Source organism: Eretmochelys imbricata, chromosome 1 (assembly GCF_965152235.1).
Source record: "Eretmochelys imbricata isolate rEreImb1 chromosome 1, rEreImb1.hap1, whole genome shotgun sequence".
In the NCBI taxonomy this organism is placed as follows: Eukaryota; Metazoa; Chordata; order Testudines; family Cheloniidae; genus Eretmochelys; species Eretmochelys imbricata.
Window position 1 is genome coordinate 34,880,823 of NC_135572.1, and position 24,546 is coordinate 34,905,368.

General features: G+C 37.2%; 1 protein-coding gene across 2 annotated transcripts in view; it reads left to right on the top strand.

The window, feature by feature from the left end:
• The window catches only part of DYNC2H1 (dynein cytoplasmic 2 heavy chain 1), a 397,803-nt gene that overhangs the window by 39,165 nt on the left and 334,092 nt on the right, over positions 1 to 24,546 (top strand). For both annotated transcript variants that reach the window (XM_077805779.1, XM_077805787.1), the window contains exons 20-41: positions 1,044 to 1,171; positions 2,624 to 2,773; positions 3,725 to 3,930; positions 4,563 to 4,718; positions 4,810 to 4,924; positions 5,387 to 5,557; positions 5,735 to 6,117; positions 7,754 to 7,886; positions 7,970 to 8,087; positions 8,512 to 8,624; positions 8,727 to 8,846; positions 11,207 to 11,357; positions 12,216 to 12,418; positions 13,139 to 13,321; positions 13,561 to 13,743; positions 16,429 to 16,652; positions 17,721 to 17,836; positions 18,818 to 19,017; positions 19,338 to 19,602; positions 19,981 to 20,188; positions 22,936 to 23,065; positions 24,204 to 24,359. In XM_077805779.1, coding sequence (XP_077661905.1) covers positions 1,044 to 1,171; positions 2,624 to 2,773; positions 3,725 to 3,930; positions 4,563 to 4,718; positions 4,810 to 4,924; positions 5,387 to 5,557; positions 5,735 to 6,117; positions 7,754 to 7,886; positions 7,970 to 8,087; positions 8,512 to 8,624; positions 8,727 to 8,846; positions 11,207 to 11,357; positions 12,216 to 12,418; positions 13,139 to 13,321; positions 13,561 to 13,743; positions 16,429 to 16,652; positions 17,721 to 17,836; positions 18,818 to 19,017; positions 19,338 to 19,602; positions 19,981 to 20,188; positions 22,936 to 23,065; positions 24,204 to 24,359 — 3,812 coding nt within the window. The remainder of the gene's footprint in view (positions 1 to 1,043; positions 1,172 to 2,623; positions 2,774 to 3,724; positions 3,931 to 4,562; positions 4,719 to 4,809; positions 4,925 to 5,386; positions 5,558 to 5,734; positions 6,118 to 7,753; positions 7,887 to 7,969; positions 8,088 to 8,511; positions 8,625 to 8,726; positions 8,847 to 11,206; positions 11,358 to 12,215; positions 12,419 to 13,138; positions 13,322 to 13,560; positions 13,744 to 16,428; positions 16,653 to 17,720; positions 17,837 to 18,817; positions 19,018 to 19,337; positions 19,603 to 19,980; positions 20,189 to 22,935; positions 23,066 to 24,203; positions 24,360 to 24,546) is intronic.

Genomic DNA, 24,546 nt, shown 5'->3' on the forward strand with positions numbered 1-24,546 from the left:
GTGTGACCCCAGCACCTCTGGGAAGGCGGGGAACTCACTGGCTGTCTGCTCCTCCAGTGTTTGTGTCTCCAGAGTGGGCTTTTTAGGAGGGGCCACTGCTTTCCCCCCAATCACCACCAGGAGGCTGTGGCTGAAAGAAAAGGCCCTGGTGTCTGCATGTGGCCATGGTGGCCGCATTTGAGAAGCACTGATCTAGCCCATAAGTCTTTTGAGATTTATAGACTCTGCAATACCAACATTATGAAGTCTGTATTTCAATTGCCACAGTATCATTGCGCGATTAGGTTGTCCACAGCGACAAGCTGCAGTCTTCCTGTAGTTTGTAGTGACATACACTGGCATAGCTTATTAGCCCTGCTTGGACAGTTTATTTTTTTTAAAACAATAATAACCTTAGTTTCCAATTATTCCACCCTGACTCATATTGAATAGCACCTTACTGTGGGCTAAATTGTATCCTTTAGGCATGGCTACAAGTAAAGGGTGCTACATAAACTGCACTACCCCAGCAGTAAGCCTCTACTGGCAGCAAATTACATGAGAACTTATTCATGTTGGCTGTTGTGTTTTGGGAGGCAGAGCCAGGTCTCTGCCCATCTCCCTCTCCTTCCTGCTCCCCTGCTCTGGGAGAGAAAGGAGTATGTGTCTGGACCCATAGTCTAGGTACCTGTGCAGAGGTGATTCTTATTCCCCCTTGTTGCCCTGTTATCGATCTATCTATGGTATTTATATGACTTTAATTCCTTTAATATCTGAATGCCATATAACCTTTTTCTGAAGATATGTGTATTCTCACAACAGCTCTGTGAGGTAGGGAAGTGCTATTGTCCCCACTTTATGGTTGGAAAACTGAAGTACAGAGTCAGTAAGTGGAATAGGGAATTAACCTGAGTCTCCATGGTCCCAGGTTAATCCTGTAACAACTGGACCATCTTTCGTGTAGTTCAAGTGACTGTCTAGCACACATATTTATCTGATTTTAAGACTGGTATCATGGATATTTTTGTTTGTAATAAATTTGTTTTCCAATATTCTTTATATAGCTCATCTACATGATATTTCTTCATTTCTTACGGATGCCACAGAAGCATTAATAATTAGGCCCCAGACTGTAGATGAAATTGGAGAAGATAATTTAAAGTATGGACATTTACAAGAAAAAAAAGCAGAGGTAGGATTTTATTTGATCATAGTCAGGAAAATATCTAGGCAAAAAGTTTAGTCATGTTTTAGTATGCCTGAGCAAAATACTTTTCAAAATATTATTAGTAGAGTTTGCTACAACAGTTTGTTGTTGTTGCTGTTAATGTTTTTCTTGCTTCTTCCTTGTGTTTTCTGTCAATTATTGTGTGTCACCACACCTCACTTACACAGCAAATTCAAATCAGATTGGTTTCCCAGGACCTTTAGACTATGGTGATAACATTTGGCTTCTATTAAAATGGGGGAGGGGAAGATCTTAAAATCCTGTGATTAAATTTTAGCTTCGTCTTTAAAAATCCCTGCTTCTTTAATATGATGCATATTTAAGTGAGGTACCAATGGAAGGCCTAGTGGCAGCTGAGTTTTCTTCTGCAGACCACACTTGTGCAGGGCATGAACTCACCAGGAAGGTACCAAGGTGCTGAGAGTAAGAGAGAGAGCAAACAAACTATATTGCAGGGCTTTGCTACTTAAAAAAAGTACTTTTTAAAAAAATGATGGGAGGATCACCTCCCCTTTACATTTGCTACTGCATCTAAGAATGTTGGATGAATTTGATTCTGCTGAAGTGATTGGCAGTGAATTAATTAAAAATATTTACTGAATTGTCATTATTAGTCTTCAACACCAAACACTTGATTGCAATGAATGGGCACTTGACCCTTCTCTTATAGCTATTATTTCAGTCACTTTGTCTGCATACTCAGTAAGACAATACTGTATTGGTTTCACTTTGGATGTAATGACTAGTAATATGTGCATATGCGTGTGTATGTGTGTATATATATATATATATATTTTTTTTTTTTCAAATGAACGCTTAAATTCTGTAGAAATTGTTTTGTGGAGGTGGTGGATATTGGAGGGGATTAAGCCTCCATAATCCACAGAGCAATACTGTCCCTGAGTCTCAGTACCTGTTGTCTTCACTTCATTTTGAAATGAATGCACTCAAAACAGGGCATTTTGGGACATATTCACTAATGTCTTCTTTTACTTCAATTTTTTTGACTTTTGTAGTGTTACTTAATCATCATTTTTGTCATGATTTTTAACTTGATTGGGCTTTTTTAGTGTATGAAAAAATAATCTCTGAAACAGTCAGGTGACTTAATTTTTCTCCTTATTTTCAGACTATAAATGCATTCTTCTTCTAATATATCAATAGATTTCCCATTTGTTCTCAACTTCTCTCCTCCTGCTTGCTGTTTTCATACATATATTAATTGCTCTGTATTGTCTCCCATATTTACCTTTGTCTAGTTTTACTTTGATAAATATTAACAGAATTAAATATAAATATAAAAATATATAAATATTCTTAATTACCACTGTGTCTTTATTTAAACAAGTTTGCATAAAAATGCCACATTTTATTGAAATTTTTTCATACATGTATAAAATATCTTTTCAACTTTAGATTTTTCTCCAGTTTCAAGAAGCTGAAGATAAAAACAAGCTTTTGCGGACTGTGGCTGGTGGGGGTTTAGACACAATCAGCAACCTGAGAGCTATGTGGGATAAATTTGAATTAATGATGGAAAGTCATCAACTTATGATTAAGGAACAGGTGAGAATGAAGGTTTAGTAATTCACTCAAATGCAACTGATCTCATTTTGAATTAGTTAGAAGACACATTTTTTTCTCCTGGATTAACCCCCCCACAAAGATATTGCAGTTTAGTATTGGCACCAAGTTTAATGGCATCAGTGCGAGCCTTTATAGAAAGAACATCTAAACTACTGGAAAGATTACTAGCATCAGGTGATACTGCTGTAGGCCCCGATCTTAAAATGATCTCTATGCCCCTACAAAGTACCAGTGAAGTCAGCGAGGGTACTGTGCAGGTGCAGGAGCTCACTCTAGAATCACAACTATGTTAAATATCTCACCTCATGGGTTTCTTTTTATTAACTGAAATGAAAAGAATATAGTAGTTTAAAAATGAACATTTGTCAACTTTACCATGTTACTACAAATTTTATTAATATTGTTGCATAATATTTGAAATTTTTCTGAAAATTTATGCTAAATATTATGTCCGCAATCCTGCAATGGAGAATATGCAGGTGAATTGCTGGGGCTCAATGGGACCAATGCAGCCATAATAATTTTCTTGTGTGCTGCTGATTCCATGATTATCACCTATATTTTGAACCTGTAGATGATTTTAAAAATTATAATTATTGTTTATTTTTTACCACTAAGACCTGTAATAAAAAATGTGGATATAAGGATATAAGACCAAGATAGCTGATAAACTAGTGAGGAACAGATGTAAATATTATATGTAACTACAGTGGATGTAAAATGATATAATACAAGATCAGGAAATGCATATCCATACCAGATTCTCTTAAATTTTGAAATATTTTAAGGGGAAGAGTAAAAAAAATAGTACTCCTTTTTGAAAACAAGTTAAAAGGTTGTTGGTTATTTTGATCTTGATTAGGTATAACTTTGTAGATATAAATTACTGAAGGAATACATTTTATTTTTTTAAACTCGTTTGGTTTGTAGATTGAAGTGATGAAAGGAAATGTGATGTCACGTGTTAATGTGTATCTTCAAGAACTAGAAAAGTTTAAAGCTCGTTGGGATCAGCTAAAGCCCAACGATGATATAATTGAAACAGGCCATCAGGATATGCTTGAGAAAAGTGCTCAGACCATAAAGGAAAAGAAAATTGAGTTTGATGAACTTGAAGCCACAAAGAAAAAACTGATGTATGTATATTTATTTGTATATAGCATGTTATTTTATGGATGTTCTGCAGTAAATCATGCAGCTGCAGCTCTTTGGTGGGTCAGAAAATATTAACTAATAGTTAACTAAAAGTGAACACAAAAGATAATTTAATAAATCCTATTTTAATTATATTTCAATGTATCGTTTAACCTTCAGGGATTTACTTCATTGTTTTATATAACTTGACTCTTCTGAACTGACGCTTGTGAAGTGGAAGTTTCTGAAAATCTATTAAGCTTTGAAACAACTGAATTTATGCACTAAATGGCATGTAATTCTATATAGGATACTACTTATAGAGAAAAACAATTAAAGATAATTTATTTTCCTTTAAGTTTTTGGGAGACAAATTAGTACTGTTTTTTTAATACAAAGGAATGAAAAAATATGGAGAAGAAAGCTGTGAATGCTAGGGAAGTTCATTGCATATGATAATTATCTCTTATGCTACATATTTTTCTGCTTGGGGAATGCAACATAATGTGTTCTGCTGGACAGTGAAGTCAATGGACTTACTCACATGGGTAAAGTTAAGCATGTATGACAGCATGTTCAGGATCATAGCTTCAATATGCAATATTATAACAATGCAATGATCTTTTTTATTCAGCGAGGACTGCCATCATTTTGAATTAGAAGAGCCTGATTTCTCTTTGTCAAAAGCTGTATGTAGAGATATTGAGAGCTGTGCAGAAGTATGGGCACTATATGAAGAGTTTCATCAAGGTTTTCAGGAAAAAGCCAAAGAAGACTGGATTACTTTTAGGTCTGCTTTTGTTTTTAAACTTTTATGCATGATTATTGATTGTTGCAGTACTGTGTTATTGTGCTCTTTTTAAAATTTGATTTTTGTACAGGAGTAAGACTTACCTGTTTGAGGAATTCTTGTTGAACTGGCATGACAAGCTGAGGAAGATGGAAGAACACACTGTAATGACTGTGAAGTTGCAAAGAGAAGTGGACAAATACAAAGTAAGATCCTCATTATACAACGGGAAATCAAAGCAAAATGCTTTCTGGTATTACTGGGTAATATGCTTCACTCTGTATATTTACATGGAGGTCTGTTTGTGTATTAAAGTGAGCCTTAAGGATATTTTGTGTTCAGCAAAATATCTCCTGCAACTATTTTTAAATGTATCACTCATTTCAAAGTACATTTGAGCTACTTCCAGTGAACAGGACAATCATTACAGTTTTTTTCAATGTGTTTGAGACACATTTAGTAATAAAACAACCTTAATGGCATAATACCAAATATTAAAATTAGTATATTGAAAATACAAAGCAGATCTCAATTTAAACGTATTTATTCTCAATACATAGTGGGAAAAATATATTTTTGTTATGTTTTGACAGTATATGGCAGTAGAATGGAATAGATATAGTTATTGTAAAAACTTAGTATATTCCAATTTGCATTATTTTCCATAGATGACACTTCCTGTCCTGAAATATGTTAGAGGAGAACACCTGTCTCCAGATCATTGGCTGGACCTCTTTCGTCTTCTTGGTCTCCCTAGAGGCACTAGTCTAGAGAATTTGTTATTTGGAGATCTACTCAAAGTGGCAGATATAATTGTAGAAAAAGCAGCAGCACTTAAGGTATGAATTATTTCACAAGTAATGCTATTCATTTTTTATACCATACGTTCTATAAGCTTTTATTCCTTTTTGGAAACTGAAGTTATGTATTTTTCTAGTAAAACTGTTTTCCTGTGCTCATTTATATGTTTTCTATTATATAAGTAGTAATTTTTTTTGTTTTATATTTTAAAATAGGATTTGAATAGTCGGGCGCAAGGTGAAGTCACAATCAGAGAGGCCTTACGTGAGCTTGAGCTCTGGGGTGTTGGAGCAGTCTTTACGTTAACAGATTATGAAGACAGCCAGAGCAGGACTATCAAACTAATTAAAGACTGGAAAGACATAGTTAACCAGGTTGGAGATAATCGCTGTCTTCTTCAGTCCCTAAAGGACTCTCCATATTACAAAGGCTTTGAGGATAAAGTGTCTATCTGGGAAAAAAAACTTGCTGAGTTGGATGAATACCTGCAGAATTTAAACCAGATTCAAAGGAAGTGGGTGTATTTGGAACCCATTTTTGGTCGTGGAGCTCTACCCAAAGAGCAGGCACGCTTTAACAGAGTTGATGAAGACTTCAGGTCAGTGTTATTAAACGCAACTTTATTTTTGTCAAGGTTCCTTCCCCACTCTGAGCTCTAGGGTACAGATGTGGGGACCTGCATGAAAACCCCCTAAGCTTATTTTTACCAGCTTAGGTTAAAATTGCCCTAAGATACAAACTATTCTCCTTTTTCCCTTGGACTTTATTGCTGCCACCACCAAGCGTCTAACAGATACATATATATCCGGGAAAGAGCCTGCTTGGAAACATCTTTCCCCCCAGAATCCTCCCCAAACCCTATACCCCCTTTCCTGGGGAAGGCTTGATAAAAATCCTCACCAATTTGCATAGGTGAACACAGACCCAAACCCTTCGATCTTAAGAACAATGAAAAAGCAATCAGGTTCTTAAAAGAAGAATTTTAATAGAAGAAAAAGTAAAAGAATCACCTCTGTAAAATCAGGATGGTAAATACCTTACAGGGTAATCAGATTCAAAACACAGAGAATCCCTCTAGGCAAAAGCTTAAGTTACAAAAAGACACAAAAACAGGAATCTACATTCCATTCAGCACAGCGTATTTTCTCAGCCATTTAAACAAAACAGAATCCAATGCATATCTAGCTAGATTACTTACTAAGTTCTGAGACTCTATTCCTGTTCTGTTCCCGGCAAAACCATCATACAGTCAGAGAGAGCCTTTATTTCTCCCCGCCCCAGCTTTGAAAATATCTTGTCTCCTCATTGGTCATTTTGGTCAGGTGCCAGCGAGGTTATCCTAGCTTCTTAACCCTTTACAGGTGAAAGGGTTTTTCCTCTGGCCAGGAGGGATTTTAAAGGTGTTTACCCTTCCCTTTATATTTATGACAATTTTGTATAACGTCCTTTGCACAGCTGTAAGCCAAGATTCAAAGTGAATTAATGCAAAACAAACAGGACGTACAGGGAGATGAAGGCATGCATAAGGAATTCAGCAAAGGTTGCATTGAGGCAATGGTATAGAAAGAATTAGTGTTGCAAAAGGGATGATGAGAAGATTTATTGATACGGGATATGTGGGAAGAGAATAAAGGTTCTGAGTCAAGTATGATGGCCAGGGTTATGAACAATGCAGGCAAATAGAGGGTCTTATTTGAGAAAGGAAGTAGTGAAGATGTTGGATTTTGAAAAAAGATTTCTTGACGAAGAGAAGTAATTCTCTTTCCAAAAATATTACAACGAAGGAATTTGAGATGAAACAACTTTACTTGATCAAGACATGCAGAGAGGATTAACAGGGAGTAGTTTTTAGTGGTGTCCAAAGATACACACAAATAAGTTTCTTTAGTTTAGATGTGGTAGTTGAGCTTAAAAATAGAGCTGAAATGACAGAGATGGAGGCACTTAGAAGAAAAAATGGTCAAAATTTTAACTTAATGGGACTTCTTGGATAGAGGGGTCTTGAGGTAAAGGAAGAGTCATGATCAGAAACAGTATGATAGGAGTAGATATAGCTAATGTTTAACTGGAAGAAATTTGACATAAATGTTGCAATTTTTACATTCAGATATTGACTGCTGAATATTTAATATTACTTATCTGTCTCTTGAGTTTTAATCAGATGTTTAAAAGAGATATATTTGGACAAAGTGCAGTGGTAGATTTACAAACAATTAAGGTTTATTTTTTTAAAGATCCATAATGGTAGATATCAAGAGGGACAATAGAATAACATCACTGAATGCTCGGACAGGAATGAGGAATGCGTTGATTACCATACTTGACCAGCTTCAGAGATGTCAAAAATCCTTGAATGAATTTCTGGAGGTACAACTTCTTATCTTAATATATAATTTTATAAAAAGGCAATACTTCAGTGCTTAAAACAACAATTTTTTTTTTTTAAACAGGAAAAGCGTTCAGCATTCCCTAGATTCTATTTCATTGGAGACGATGATTTATTAGAAATCTTGGGACAGTCCACTAATCCTTCAGTAATTCAGTCTCATCTTAAGAAACTTTTTGCTGGTAAACTAAATTAGTATTTTCATAATGCATTAGTTATCATTTGCAAAATGTATTTATTCAGAAGTACAGTCATTTGACGCTGAAGAACCTATTCTAGAAATTGTTTCTTTACTTTCTGTTACCATAACATAGCTTAGAAAAGGAAAGTGTTGTTTTTGATATTTCATCATTTATTTGGCAAAGAAAGAAAAAAATATTTCAAAATATCTCTAACTTTTGAGGGACTTTTTATCTTCATCTATTTAATTATCACAAATATTGTATTATATGTACAAAAATAATTTATTTAACTTTTTTGACTGTTTCCTATGTAACTGCTTTTTCAAGAAACAAGTGTTTAAGAATTCTACATTAAATCATCTAGATTGTATTTAATCACTTGCTGAGCTTAATTATGGAGATATTGTTATTTTCTGATTAACAGGCATTAATAGTGTCAGCTTTGATGGGGACTTTAAAAACATAATTGCAATGAAATCTTTAGAAGGAGAAGTTGTGCCTTTTAAAAATAAAATTCTTCTGTCAAATGATGTTGAGGTAAGAGAACCAGGTCCAAATATATTACCAGCAATTGTGGTAAATATGTTTGCTATATGATTTGTGATTTTTTTTCCCTCCCCTTTATATTTTATTTGCCAGGTTTGGTTAAATCGTTTGGCTTTGGAGATGAAGGACACATTGAAACAATTATTGCTTGACTGTGTTACTGCTGGAAGACGTTCACAAGGTTCAATTGATCCATCACTGTTTCCTTCCCAGGTAGTTGGTGACACAATCTCATCTTGATTTAGTCTCAGCATTGAAATATAACTAACTCAATTTCGGAATGATCCTAAGGACAGGTCTGCTTTGGAAGTATATACAGACTTGAAAAATCAGTTGATTTGCTGTATGCCTTGATTTTAGGTAGATAGAAATTACTCAGAATGTGCAATGTTATAAGCATCTGTAGAATAGAACTCTTTGCTCACTTGGGAGATTGATTCAGTGCCCATTTAAATCAATGGGAGTCTTTCCACTGATTTCAATTGATGTTGAATCAGGTCCCTGGCTAATCAGTGATGCAGAAACTGTTTCCTGCTATTGATTCAAAACACCATTATTAGAATAGTATTTGAAGTTCATACATAACTTGGGTAGAAAATGCTAGTGAAAGAGAATGTACTAATGACAGGTTGAAGAAAAATATAATATAAACACTAGCTAACACTGTTAATCTGAATTTATATTGCTTGAACCAATCCTGACTTAATAAATATTTGCAAATAATATATACATTTTTTTAAATGTAAAAATCATGGACACAGAGAGTTATTATCAATATGACCCTAAGAATGTATATTCATTCAGACTAACCTTTTGTAATGATTTAGGCTGTGATCCTGCTGACTGATATGTGTGGGGAGATCCTTGTGTCCATGTGAAACCCCATTGATGTTAATGGGATCCATGTGAAACCCCACTGATGTTAATGGGGTCCATGTTGGTGCAGCGAGCTGCCTGTGTTGGCTTTTTAGTTGAAATAAATCTTCACTTCATCTGGGTAAACCATTGCAATCTTCTGCCTTCCTTCATCATGCTGAGAGTATGGGAGTGCTGTGCTCCACGGCCTGCCCCTCTCCTTATGTCATTGGTGTTTAACTTTTCCTGCTTTACCTGAATCACATAGCTAAAGCAAAGAGTGGAATTTTGATGAGAAGAGAGTTCCTATTCCGTTTAACTTATGGAAGTGGAACCTGTAGTTCAGCATGTGTTATGTGTGAATCCATTACAGCTCGGGTTTCTCAAATGCGGCCACTGTGGCCTCATTCAGCCACCAGGGGCTTTTCTTCCGGCCACAGCCTCCTGGGCTGTGATGGGGTGGGAGAGGGAAAGTAGCGCCCCCTCCCCTTTCCTGTTGCTCCTGGATGGACTGCGTTGGTGTTGGTTGCTGGGGCCACCAGCAGGGGTTTGGCCCTGCCCCTGTCTGGAGTCACTTGGGGCACAATGCTGTAGGAGCAGGCAGCCAGTGAGTTCCCCACCTTCCCAGTGGAGAAGTGGGCTCAGGCTTCGGGCTTCAGCCCTGGGGTAGCAGGGCAACAAGTTCTAGCTGCAGGGCTTCAGGCTACAGCCCTCCATTGTCTCCCCCAGCCCCTCACCCCCATCTCCCCTGGCTCCCATTGCCTCCCCTGACCCTCCATCCAGGGCTTAATTTGTTCCCAGGCTTGGCAGGGCGGAGTAAGTCTGCTGTGGAAAGTGATACCTGTATGTTTGTTAATATCACTTTTGACAACAGACTTACTAGCTAGCAATAAATAAATTACAATGATTTGGACATGTATATGTGCATATTTATTTGGCTTTCCTAAAGCTAATTAAGTATTTTAGGAAAAAGTGTGAGAGTGGCCGCCAGCAAGAGTTGGTGGCCGCACTCTGAGGCCACCAAAAAATTTGTCCTGAGAAACTCCATGCTTTTAGTCGAGGAAGTGCCTGGTTTAATACCCAGTTTTGGCCAAGATATTGATTCTCTGTTCTTCTGATTATTACTGAGCTCCTCACTCTGGGCACGAGTTTCAGAGGGCATTGAAGTTCGGTGTGAATAAGGGGAGAATATTGTACTGGCAGTGAGTAGCTCTCTTTAGCCTCTGGCATATTTTTCGGGAGTGGAATCGAAGGCAAGGAAGGAAAGAGATAGACACTCAGATTTACAAAGTAGTAGTGAAATTGGTGAAACAAATCCATATTGCTTCCTACTCATGAACAGTTTTTCAGTACTGTGGAGATCTCCCTTAAGCAACGAGTTTGGCTGAAATGTGACAACTCAGACAATAGGCTGCTATAGTGAATGTACAGTAATCGTAATATAGCACCGAAGGCAATAGCTATACTAAATTATTTTGCAGCTGTTTGTTACATTTTAGTAAGTTTTAAATACAATTATATTTGCTCTTGGGGGCACCTTTAGAGTAACTATGTTTTTTTTTTAAGGGAGAGTGGAGTATTGGCATGATAAAATTTAATACACTAAAAAGATTTATTTAAACAGTAAGCTTTCATGAGAATTTATAAATGAGTGGAAAATCTTTTGTCCTTTTTGGTTACCTATTTCTAAAACTTTACTTTATTCTTTCTGTCAATAGATTCTTTCCTTGGCAGAACAAATTCAGTTCACTGAAGATGTTGAAACTGCTATCAAAGAGCATAACCTGCAGCAGATAGAGTTAGAACTTATGGCTAAACTGGAACATTATACCAGCATAGATACTAGTATGGAAGATCCAGGGAGAGTAGGTATGAAAAATGATCGTAAGTGTATAATTCCTTAAAATAAATTTAAGGTGCTAAGCAATCCATTCCTCTGAGCTAGAAATGATATTGAGTGACCTACCAGTAATGGCCAGGTTTGGGATATTTAATATTTTCACAGTGAATGTCCTTTCTTTTCCAGGTGTTCAATCTATATTTAACATTATTAGGTAGTTTGAATCTGTTTCCTTTTCAATTTTTATCCATTTCCTTTACCTTGATGTTTTTGTTATTTAATATATTTACTAATAATTTGTCATTACAAAATCAGGTTCTATATCATTGTCTTCATCTACTGATCTCTAACGTTATGTTTCACTGGAACTGGCCAGATATTATTGGATAGACATGGTATCATGTCTACACATTCTCTATAAATCCAGGTGTTTTTTTTTCCCCTTAGACTATGATGTTTTATTGGATTTTGGAGTTATTTCTTGACTTAAATATAACATTACAAGCCTATAAAATACCAATATGATGTGCAGATTATAATGTGTACTGTCCATCAATACTTATCCTTGTGCATCTGGTCACTGCTGAATTCTAGATTAAAGTGTATTGGCTGTTAAGCTTTTATCTAGTAACTATATCAACCTCTCATTTGTATGTTGATTGCTTTAGTTTTTTAGCTATTTCAAAAGGAGGCTGGATAGTCATCTGTTTGGGATGGTTTAGACCCAACAAATCCTACGTCTTGGTAGGGGGTTAGACTAGATGACCCTTGTGGTCCTGTCAAACCTTATAATTCTATGATTGTAAACAGCAACATAAACTAGTTGAAAGTGGCTAAAGGACAATCTTCTTTATGGTGTTTTTGTGAATAATTGTATTTATTTACAGATTCTGGAATCCTTGAGCTCAAGCTTAAAGCACTGATTCTTGATATTATTCATAACATTGATGTGGTGAAGCAGCTAAATCAAGCCCAGATTAATAGTGTTGGTGACTGGGCTTGGAAAAAACAACTCAGATTCTATCTGAAAGAACAAAAATGTTACATTCAAATGGTAGATGCTGAGCTCCAGTACACTTATGAATATCAGGTATGGGTTTTTTTTATTCTATTTTTGTTGGCTTTCAAATGTGTGTGGTGCTCAGCTTTCAGTTCCGGGATGCAGCTTTACCTCCACAATTGCTTCCACCTGGCTTCCATTTTGTCAGTTGCCATTTTACGATGTTGTTTTGCAGAAAATATTGAAAAATGGTGTAGTAGTGTTTCTTCAATCTTTATCTGCTTCTTAGCTCCAAATACCCACGATACTGAATTCTTGAGTGGATTTATACAGCTTTTATATTAAAGTGCAGAGCATAGTATGATTCTTACTTTCTCATTTATGTCAATGCTAGATAAAATGCCAAATGCGGACAAAATGATAACTTGAAAGAAATTTTGAGATGTATTTAAATTGAATAAAATGTTTTTTTAACAATATGGAACAAATTATGCTCTTGGGTATATGAGGGCAATGTTTGTTGAAGTCTATGAGAGAGAAAATGTAGCAGGTGTTTCCCTTTTTTGAGCCTCTATCTGTGGTTTATAAAGGATTGCATAACACTTCGGCAGTAGTTTTAACAGATTTTGTGAATATAAATCAAAAAATTGAATGGCCCCAAGTGTAGTCCTCAAACTTGGGCAGCTAGTAATCTGGAATTCTGTGTTATCTTTGTTATCTGTGTTATCTTCGTCCAAACTGAGTGAAATGCTAACTTATTGACCTTGTTTCTGTGTATTAATCCATGCAATATATCTTTTGTTTCTACAGGGTAATTCCCCGAAACTTGTTTATACACCATTGACAGATAAGTGCTACTTAACTCTTACTCAGGCTATGAAGATGGGCCTCGGAGGAAATCCTTATGGCCCAGCTGGAACTGGAAAAACAGAATCAGTAAAGGCTTTGGGTGGACTTCTTGGAAGACAAGTTTTAGTTTTTAATTGTGATGAGGTGAATTAATGTACATATTTATATATTTTAGGAGATGAGTATCTATGCGATATGGATTTAAAGAACAATTTAAAAAAAAAGCTTTTAGTGAAATTTAACAGAGTTTTTCTTTATAATCAAATAGAAACGTTAGGCTCTTTGCAATGGCAATAAGACACCTCATAGTGGAACTAGGAAGAAAATCTTCATTGATTTCTTTCATGGTATTTAACATATAAACAATGTTCTTTTATTTTAAGGGCATTGATGTGAAGTCGATGGGACGTATTTTTGTTGGTTTGGTGAAGTGTGGTGCCTGGGGATGTTTTGATGAGTTCAATAGGCTGGAGGAGGCAGTTTTGTCTGCAGTGTCCATGCAAATTCAGACAATTCAGCATGCTTTGAAGAAGCATAGACCTGTATGTGAACTGCTTGGCAAGGAGGTATAGAACAGCATTTTTTTTTTGTTCTTGTTGAAAACTGTTCAGCTATTGTCACTAATATCAAGTGTCTTCTAAAAACCCTGTGAACCCTTGTATTATTAACAAGTATACCAGTTTTAGGTCCAGTATATAAATCCCACATACATAAAGAAGATCTTTGCCCAAAATTTCTAATATTATTTTATAGAGAGACAAGAAGGGTAATATCTTTTATTGGACCAACTTCTGTCGGTGAGTGAGACAAGCTTTTGAGCTACACAGAGCTCTTCTTCAGGTCTGGGAAAGGTACTTAGAATGTCACAGCTAAATACAACATTGAACTGATAGGTTAGCATAAGTAGTTAACACATATTCTAAGCCAAGGTTTCTCAGCCTGTGTGTCTGGACCCAAAATTGGGTTGTCTGAATGTTTCAAAGGGTTGTGTGGCAGCTCCTATGGCTCCTGTCTGACAGGGCTAGGTGGGCTCGCCTCCCTGTTCCAAGCACTGCAACCTCTGGGGTCCCAGCACCACTCAGGTTTGGCCCAGCCCTCATGATGATGGAAGTCCAGGTAGGCCAAATTTGTGTGAATGGCATTGCAATCGTATGAGCCGGGTCACAACTTCACTCACACAAATTTGGTCCAGTCAAGGGATGGGATCAAACTTGAGCAGCGCTGCAACCCCAGAGGTTGCAGTGCCTGGAGTGGAGAGCCAAGACCAGTCAGCCCCACAGCACAGGAGCTGCCGCTGTTGGCTGAGTGTGGGCAGGATCCAACCATAATCACCCAAGGCAGGGCCGTAACCAGAGTGGGTCAGTCACCCAGGGTGCAAACCCATAGGGGATGGCTTGGGTCAGCCCCACGCAGCAGGGCTTGGTGAGGCCAGCCCGGCATTGCAGCGCTCAGAGAGGGAGCTCCACCTCCACCCTCTGACTCATCTTAGCAGGTCACCCAGCCTGTTTGGGTTTGGAAGCGCACCCAAGAAACCTGGGGGGGGGGGGGGGGGCGGGGATGTGACCCCACGTGATTTCCCCACCGCCACGTATCACCTCTAGTTGGGGACGCAAATATGTTTGATTGCCCCAGGCACTAAAATGCCTAGTTTTGTCTCTGCCCCAGGGCCTCCACCACCAGACTATTTATTGGGTAATAACAGGCCATAAGAATTTACAAATGGGTCCTGAGCCCAAAAAGATGGAGAACCACTGTTCTAAGGGATCATTCAAGGTGAAATGCCCATTAACATCCCTGTAATCATAGGATAAATTATTGTAATAAGCCATGAATACAGTGTCTTTATTAAGACCATGATTTTTAGTGTGTAGCAAAGTTATGAATTTAAGCTCCCAGGCTTGTCTTTTGAAAATTTTCTTTCTTGAAACCTTTTGTGCAGGGTTTTTTTTGAGAATGAAGACTGACAAGTCAGATATAGAGTGAATGCTTTATGAAGTCTGGCTTGTAGTTGTTTATATACCACACACAAACAAACAACTATAACCAAGACTCGATGGGAACCCCATCCTGAAAGAAATCTTTCCTGAATCCCCTCTTCTGGCCTTCAAACAACCTCCTAGCCTCTCCTACCTCATCATCAGAATCAAGCTCCTCACAGACCAGGACACACCAACTCAAAGTGGCACCAGAGCCTACCAGAATAACAAAAGCAAAACCTACAGAGATATCTCCACTTCTACAATGATCAACAACCCCCACAACACACCTTTCAAGATCCATGGGTCCTACACATGCCTCATCCAGTGCACTAAATGCCCCAACAACAACTCTTGGTGGAACCAGACAATCACTATGCTCTCAGATGAACTCACACAGGAAAATGATAAAAAGACAAAACACCATATCACTTGTGGGTAAGCACTCTTTCACAAAGCGATCACTCTGTATCTGACCTATCAGTCCTCATCCTCAAAAGAAACCTGCACACCACCATTAAAAGATGAGTCTGGGAGCTTCGATTCATAGCTTTGCTAGACACTAAAAATCATGATCTTAATAAAGACACTGGATTCATGGCTTATTACAACAGTTTGTAACCCACTAACCCTCCTTTTTGTCCTATGACTACTGGGATGTTAACAGGCCATTTCACCTTGAATGACCCCTTAGCACATAATCCATCTGTTTGATCATGTATTTAGCTGTGACACTCTGAGGGCTTGTCTACACTACCTGCTGGATCGGCGGGCAGCGATCGATTGAGCGGGGGGTCGATTTATCACGTCTAGACACGATAAATCAACCGCTGAGTGCTCTCCCGTTGACTCTGGTTCTCCACCAGAATGAGAAGTGTAAGCGGAGTTGATGAGAGAGCATGAGCTGTCGACTTACCGCAGTGAAAGCACCACGATAAGTAGATCTAAGTACATCGACTTTAGCTAACTATTCACGTACCTGAAGTTACATATCGTAGATCGACCCCGTGCGGTAGTGTGGACAAACCCTGAGTAACTTTCCCAGACCTGAGGAAGAGCTCTTGAAAGCTTGTCTCTCTCAACCAGCAGAAGTTGGTCCAATAAAAGATATAACCTCACCCACCGTATCTCTCTACTATCCTGGGACTGACATGGCAATACCACCACAGCATACAGTGGTATTTTATAGTGTTCTAAGTACATGAGTTATTTCATACCTAAGGACATAGAGATGAAAATACTATCTTTATGATAATATATTGATTTTAATGCCAGGTTGAAATGGATCACAATTCTGGAATTTTCATCACTATGAATCCTGCTGGAAAAGGTTATGGAGGAAGACAAAAACTGCCTGATAACCTCAAACAGCTTTTTAGGCCAGTTGCTATGACTCGTCCAGACAATGAACTCATTGCGGAAGTTATTCTGTATTCAGAAGGTTTTAAAGATGCTAAAACACTTGGCAGAAAGTTGGTGGCTATTTTTAATCTAGCCAGGTAAGCACATTCTGTTCCATTAATCATATTTCTGTCAATATATATCTTTTGTGAAGTGTAGTACTTCCCCCTCATGTTATGTCACTGTACCTTCCTTCCATTTCAGTCCATTCAATACCAAACCTTGACAAGATTGCTATAGAAATCTTTTAAACATTGTTCCTGTATGTTTACTGTGATTTTTATGAAATGGACACTCCAGAAATCACCCTCATAAAGCTATATACCATAAGCAACATAGAGTTGCTGTCTCATGCCTATAGTCTCCTTAAGGTGTTTTACATTGAACAAGAATATCTTGTATTTGAATGCTACCAAACACAGTTCTCCAAAATTAGTAATATGTAAATCTGTAAGAACAAAACATAGGTTGAATTTTATTGAGATGCACTGCTTTGTATGTAAGTAATGTAAGAATACAGGAACTCCAGTTATAATCCCAAGATGGGAAAATACTGCTTTCTTAAGACCCTGACTGTTTCCTTCCTTTCTTTTGGCATCTTGAATATAAATGCAATTTTCTCTTTACTAGGTAATAAAAGTACTAAAATAAATATTTTTCAAGTTCATATATGATACTTTTATTAATTTGTCTCTGCCACACACACACACTTTGCTTTGCTTTTTTCTTCTTCGTCTTCCGATTTGTTTGTCTGAATGGGAATACATGGTTATTTTCCTGAGTGTGCAGTGCCTCCATAAAAATCATGCACTTGTGATTTTTGGGGGAGTAGCTGACATCCAAATAACCACAGTTGCACTTTTTCATTTGTGTGTATATTGCAAAAACCAAGGGGGGGAACTATTAGAGGTCCTATTTTTTAAAAAAATATTATTATTATCTAGCTTTTGAAGAAACTGCTTCTCTGAAAGTTTGGAAACATGCAACTTCATGTGTATCTATCTCTGAAGTTCAAGAAAAATGGTACTGCATCTGGACATTATATTATTTTCTAATGGCTCTGGTTTTCAGAAAAATGTATAATGTCAATTCCTCAATGATCAGCTATAAGTACTGGAGTTGCAGCTGTTACAACCTGTTACAATATTAATATTTTAAAAACATAGGGAGCTTTTGACACCCCAGCAACATTATGATTGGGGCTTAAGAGCACTGAAGACTGCTCTGAGAGGATGTGGCAATCTCCTTCGTCACCTGAAGAAAAATGGAATGAAGGAAAAAAGTAAGCTTGGGTTGGTTCGCTTTTGATCAATCAAGATGTTATATTGAAATAAATATCTACAGCCTTCTTGTTCATTCAAGTACCAGGTGATATGCCCTGGAATTGTAGGAAGCTAGACTATTCAAAAGGATAATCCTCTGTGAAAGCCCTTTCTAATCAAAGCTTTCCCAAATAAAAATAAATAACTAAATAACCCACAGAAACTCAGTGCACATAATTTGCGGAGTTGAAAAGTTGAAGAGAGAGCTCTTGCAAATGAAATCTTAATTACTCTTGGGCTACCATATCTGATTCCGACTGAATATTGCTAACCAGAGCACAAATACAGGATGGAATTTTATGGGATGGGAATGTTGTGTATTTTTAAAAAAGTGTGTTTGAGTGGGTGGTGATTTTCTCTCTTGGGGAGAGTTGGGAGCAGAGGTTTAGTGTGGATGAGGAGTTTAAATGTTTGGGACATGAATATTCCTTCTTTGATGCTTTAAGAAATGACAGATCTGCTCTGACTGTTCCTGGGATTATCAGAGACAACCCTTGTTTTCCCATTAGATATAAAAAGCAAATAGCAAACAAACAACTTATAATCAACTTCAGGAATTCATCTGTCAGTTGAAAACACACCGACAACATATTTTAGGGTATATCCCCTTCAAAGTTCCTTCTTAGCTGACTACTATCCAGTCAGGATAGAGACTCCCTGCATATTAGGACATCTAGAAATTCCCATAGTATATACTCAAGTCTGACATGCATTATCATTTTCAAGAACCCAGTTATATACAAAAGTTGAGATGGGTACACTTAGAGTCTGTCCCTTTGCAACCTAAGACTCAGAAGTTCTATATGTTACTAACGCTAATTTCCCACCTAAAATCATAATCCTTTGTGATGCCAAAAAACAACCTGGCATGTTGCCACTATGATGTCAGGTGGTAATATCCCAGCTGTGGAAATAAACGTAAACTGAACTTTCTTTTGCAGTTAATGAAAGCCATATTGTGGTCCAAGCTTTGCGCCTCAATACCATGTCAAAGCTTACATTTGCAGACTGTGCACGGTTTGATGCATTGGTTAAAGATGTCTTCCCTGGCAGTGATTTTAAGGATGTAGAATATGCTGAATTAACCACTGCTTTACAACAAGTCTTTGAGGAAGCCAATTTGGAAATTATAAACACCCAGGTAAATATGAAATATAAGCATAGACCAAGTTTAGATGTTCTAAATTAAGAGTGTCAGTGAGGCTTGTGTTGCTAATCTATTCATTTTGCTTTAGTTACTTTCAACCTTTTAATGTTTATAACGTGAGCCCTTGATTTGCTTGAATACAGAGATTTTTCTACTCTTTGCTTCTGCACCTACAAGTTCCTAAAATAAATTTAAATTAAGGGAAGAGAATGAGAGTATACAAAACCAAACAGGAATGTGTGAAATTGGGGTTAGAGAACAGGTTTGATTTAATGCTGTTAACCTCCTGTAACCACTATTTCTTTTTTATACAGATCAAGAAAGCTTTGGAATTGTATGAACAGCTACGTCAGAGAATGGGTGTGGTAATTGTAGGTCCGAGTGGTGCAGGTAAATCAACACTTTGGCAGACGTTAAGGACAGCGCTTGGTAAAACTGGCAAAGTGGTGAAACAGTATACCATGAATCCCAAAGCTATGCCTCGACATCAGTTACTAGGTCACATTGACGTGGACACCAGGGAGTGGTCTGATGGTGTGCTTACGAGCAGTGCTCGACAAGTGGTACGAGAACCGCAAGGTATGTCTGTCCAGAAGTCTGTGTTGTGCTCAACATACTGAAATAAACTTTCTTTTGTTTGTCCATATTTTGACAATATGCTAATTTAAAATTGTTGAAAGTGACCAGTGTAAGGTCAAAAAGGCTTATTGCAATACCATTGTCAAGAACCTCAGTTTGTAATTTCCAAGTTAGTGTAATATGAGATAAATGGCATGCAAATATGCATCAGAAGGTGAAGAATGTAGGGAATATTTAAAAAGGTTATATGTGAAGCGTATAAAACTAATAAATTATAATTGTCATAGAGAATGAAAAATGGTTAGAAATTTAGCAAGGCTTCATATTCTTTAAGTTTTTCCAGTGGATTTGTTGTTTTGTATTTTTATTTGTAAGTAGATGTTAACTCATGGATAATCTGCGATGGTGATATCGACCCTGAGTGGATTGAGTCTTTGAATTCTGTTCTGGATGATAATCGATTACTCACTATGCCCAGTGGAGAAAGAATTCAGTTTGGCCCAAATGTAAACTTTGTATTTGAAACGCATGATCTGAGTTGTGCCTCTCCTGCCACAATTTCACGAATGGGAATGATCTTCCTGAGGTGAGACACGAGGGCATTTGAAATTTACATAACTTATTTATCACCATGAATAGTTATTAGCTTTTTAAAACCCTATTGTGTCAGCTGTGTTTGGCAGTGATAGGTTAGTATATGACTTTTATTTATATATAGTCTCTTTATAGAGTTTCAGCAACATGCTTAAACTTCTTCTAAATTGTCTTGTTTTCCTTCTATCTTTGCACCTTTTTGTGCTTATTCATTTATTTATTGATATTATCATAGAAATGTGGGGCTGGAAGGGACCTCAAGAGGTCATCGGGTCCAACGCCCAGCGCTGAGACGGGACCAAACAGACTTAGACTGTCCTTGACAGGTGTTTGTCTAACCTGTTCTTAAAAACCTCCATTGATGGGGATTCAGTAACCTCCCTTGAAGCCTATTCCGGAGCATAATTACCCTTACAGATAAAAGTGTTTCCTAATATCTAACCTAAATCTCCTGCGCGGTAGATTAAGCCTATTACTTCATTTCCTAACTCCAGTGGACATGGAAAACAGTTGATCCCCCATTCTCACTATAACATCCCTTAACATATTTAAAGACTGTCAGATCCTCCCTGAGTTTTCTTTTTTCAAGACTAAATGTGCCAAGTTTTTTTTAACCTTTCCTCATATGTCAGGTTTTAAAACCTTTTTATCATTTTTGCTGCTCTCTTCTGGACTCTCTCCAATTTGTCCACAACTTTCCTAAAGCGTGGCATCCAGAATTAAACACAGTACTCGAGCTGCAGCCTCACCAGTGCTAAGTAGAGGGTGACAGTTACCTCTCCTGTCTTACATACAACAGTCCTGTTAATACACCACTGAATAACATTAGCCTTTTTTGCAGCTGCATCACATTGTTGATTCATATTCATTTTGTGATCCGTTCCATTATACCCCCAAGATTCTTTTCAGCAGTACTACCACCTAGCCAGTTATTTCCCATTTTGTAGTTATGCATTTGATTCTTGTTTCTTGAATGTAGTCCTTTATGCTTATGCTTATTGAATTTCATCTTGCTGATTTCAGTCAAAGGACTAATCCTGTCCTCCAAAGTGCTTGCAAGCCTTCCCAGCCTGATGTCATTTTCAAATTTTATAAGCATACTCTTCACACCATTATCATTAATGAAAATAGTGAATAGTATCGAACCTAGGACTGATCCCTGCGGGACCCCACTAGATACACTCTCCCAGTTTGACAGTGAGCCATTGAAAATTACTTTTTGAGTGTGGTCTTGCAACCAGTTGTGCACCCACATTATAGTAATTTCATCTAGATCACATTTCCCTATTTGTTTATGAGAATGTCATGTGGGACTGTATCTGAAGCCTTAATAAGATCAAGATATATCATGTCTACCGCTTCTGCCCTTATTCACTAGGCCAGGAACCCAGTCAAAGAAGGAAATGAGGTTGATTTGGCATGATTTATTCTTGACAAATCCATACTGGGTATTCCTTGTAACCATATAATCCTCATGGTGCTCACAAATTGATTGTTTAATAATTTGTTCCAGTATATCTTTTCAGGTGTAAAAGTTAGACTGACAAGTCTGTAATTTCCTTTTTTAAATTAATTTTTATGAATGGTTTCAGAGGGGTAGCTGTGTTAATCTGTATCAGCAAAAACAATGAGGCGTCCTTGTGGCACCTTAGAGACTAACAAATTATATGTATTTTAGGGGTTGGCTTTAGCACTGACCCCCACACTTGGTAAGGCAACTCCCATCTTTTCATGTGCTGTATATTTATACCTGCCTACTTTTTTTCACTCCATGCATCTGATGAAGTGGGTTATAGCCCATGAAAGCTTAGGCCCAAATAAATTTGTTAGGCTCTAAGGTGCCACAAGGACTCCTCATTGTTTTTTTTAATGAATGATATTTTATTTTATTTTATTTTATATTATAAAACTGGTGATTTCATTGTAATGCTAACTTCTGAAAATGTTCACTTACTCTGAATAGGTGGAGTTGTCTGTATAGATGTTACCTGTGTTTGCCTATTTATCTCTGAAATCAAGTTTTTCATCTGTTACCTTGTAAGCTACCACTGTATTTGAGACTCCTAAATGTCTCCAGTCATTCTCTTTGCACTTTACTGACTATGGTCAGTAAAACCTCTTAGGGAAGGGCAGTTTTTTGCCCTGCACCTTTCACCAAGTACCCCATGTCATATCTCTTTCCCCTTTCTTTCTCTCACCAAAGGTCAGAAGTTTGTTTTCCCTGACTTAGATAATGGGTTGCTTTAAATTGCCCCTAAATACCATAAGACCCCCAAATATTTTAAAGAAAACACAATTTATTAGAAAAAATGTAAGAAAATTGCACTGAATCAAAATTAAACCATTGTCCTTTTCTTGTAATTACAGAAATCAGAAAGTAAATGCACACATCTTCAGGCTACTCAATCAGTTTCTCATAGTATTAGAGCCTTATTTTGAAATTTGACAGTAATATTCAAGATACTCTATTTCTAGTTTACATCCTTTTTCTGCATATCTGAATGCTTTTTATTCAAGAGCATAAATTTTTTTACCCTTTTTTTACTGAAAGGCAAATTTAAATATAGAGAGGTTAAATGACTTTCCTAAAGTTATACAGTGGATCTTTGGGAGAGCTGAGAACACAACCCAGACCCCTTGACTCAGTCATCCTGCTTGAGCCTTTAGATCATACTGCATCCATCTGCATGGATACATGGCTATTTTGGTTTTTTTAATCTGAAGTATGTCTTGTTCTAGTGATGAAGATACAGATCTTAATTCTTTGATAAAATCTTGGCTAAGAAACCAGCCTGAAGAATGCAGACATAACCTTGAAAATTGGATTGGGGACTATTTTGAAAAGGCGTTAAACTGGGTTCTAAAACAGGTGAGTAACTCACAAAGTTTTAATACCTTTCTGGATTTTATTCAAATTTATGAACTTGGTGTAGACATCAGCCAGAATTTTTTAATGCGTTCAAACCTATGAACTTGGTGTAGACATCAGCCAGAATTTTTAAATGTGGTCTCTAAAGTTAGGCATCTAAATAAGGGGTCTGATTTTTCAGTTCCCAGAGATCTCATTGACTAATCATGGATTTAAGTATCTTAGTTTAGGCTCATAAAATTTGAAATTTCTGCCCAAAATCCTTAACAGGAAGGCATGTGCTTTGCTAGGCTTGAGGAAAATTTAAAAACAACGTTATAAATCATTAAATAATTCTACATAGGCAGGAACCTCTGCAAGCTGTTCCTTACAGACATTTCCCTTCACTTGTGCTATCTTCAGGAAAGGGAAGTGGGCAGGATGTCCTGAAAACCCATGGATCCCAGATGGGAGTCTATGACCATGCATATAGACCACTTTATGGTGTTTCTGTGCTTGCTTTGTGCTTCCTATGGCTCCAGCATCCCTTCCTGGCTTCATACCCCTCACAATGGAGCCATGCAGGCCTTGTGCTGCTGGCCTCTGTTCCATGGAACTTCCTTTAAAGAGGGATCCCCAGTGCTGAGAGGCAATCTTGCTGTATTTCCTTGGAGAATCTACATAGCCTGATGGGGATTAAGATTTGTTTCTCCCATAGCTGTCTCTTTCCTCCATGCAGATTTCTACACTTGTGTGGGATCTAGGAAAAGGTTGTTTCTCCACCCCTTTCTGTGGGGGAGAGTGAGATTCACACATGGAGGGTCCCTTCTGGACACATATCTCCATTGCACAATTGTGCACATTTCTTTGCATTCAGTAGGCTAATATATAACAGAAGGATGACTGAACATAAATAGTAAGTTGGTTTGGTATAAGAGTCAGAAGTAAATATTTTAAAAGTATGTGATTGCAAATGGATCACCTCTTCTAGACCTGAATGGATCAAATTTTCTACCAATTTTAAAAGTCTAAAAGTGGCTTCTAATAGCAATGAAACTATGCAATGCACCATAACTCATTTATTTTGCTGCTAGAAATTTGTTTAAAGTTATATTATTATTATAAATTCTTATACACTATTATAAATTCAAATTTACAGAATGACTATGTGGTAGAAACAAGTCTAGTTGGCACTGTGATGAATGGGTTGTCTCATCTCTGTGGGTGCACTGATCGTGGACAATTTATTATTAGCTTAATGCGGGGTCTTGGTGCAAATCTCAACATGAAATCACGACTAGAATTTACAAAAGAGGTAATACTTTTTTTCTATCTTATCTCAAACTACTAGATGAATAAAACAGAAATTTTGATTTTGCTATGGTTTAAGAGTATAAAAGTACAATAAGAGTTAGTTCCTGCCTTAGTGAGTTTATAATCTAATTTGAGATTGGATGGAGGGAAATAGATCAACCATAGAGAGGCAGATGGTAGTCAAATCC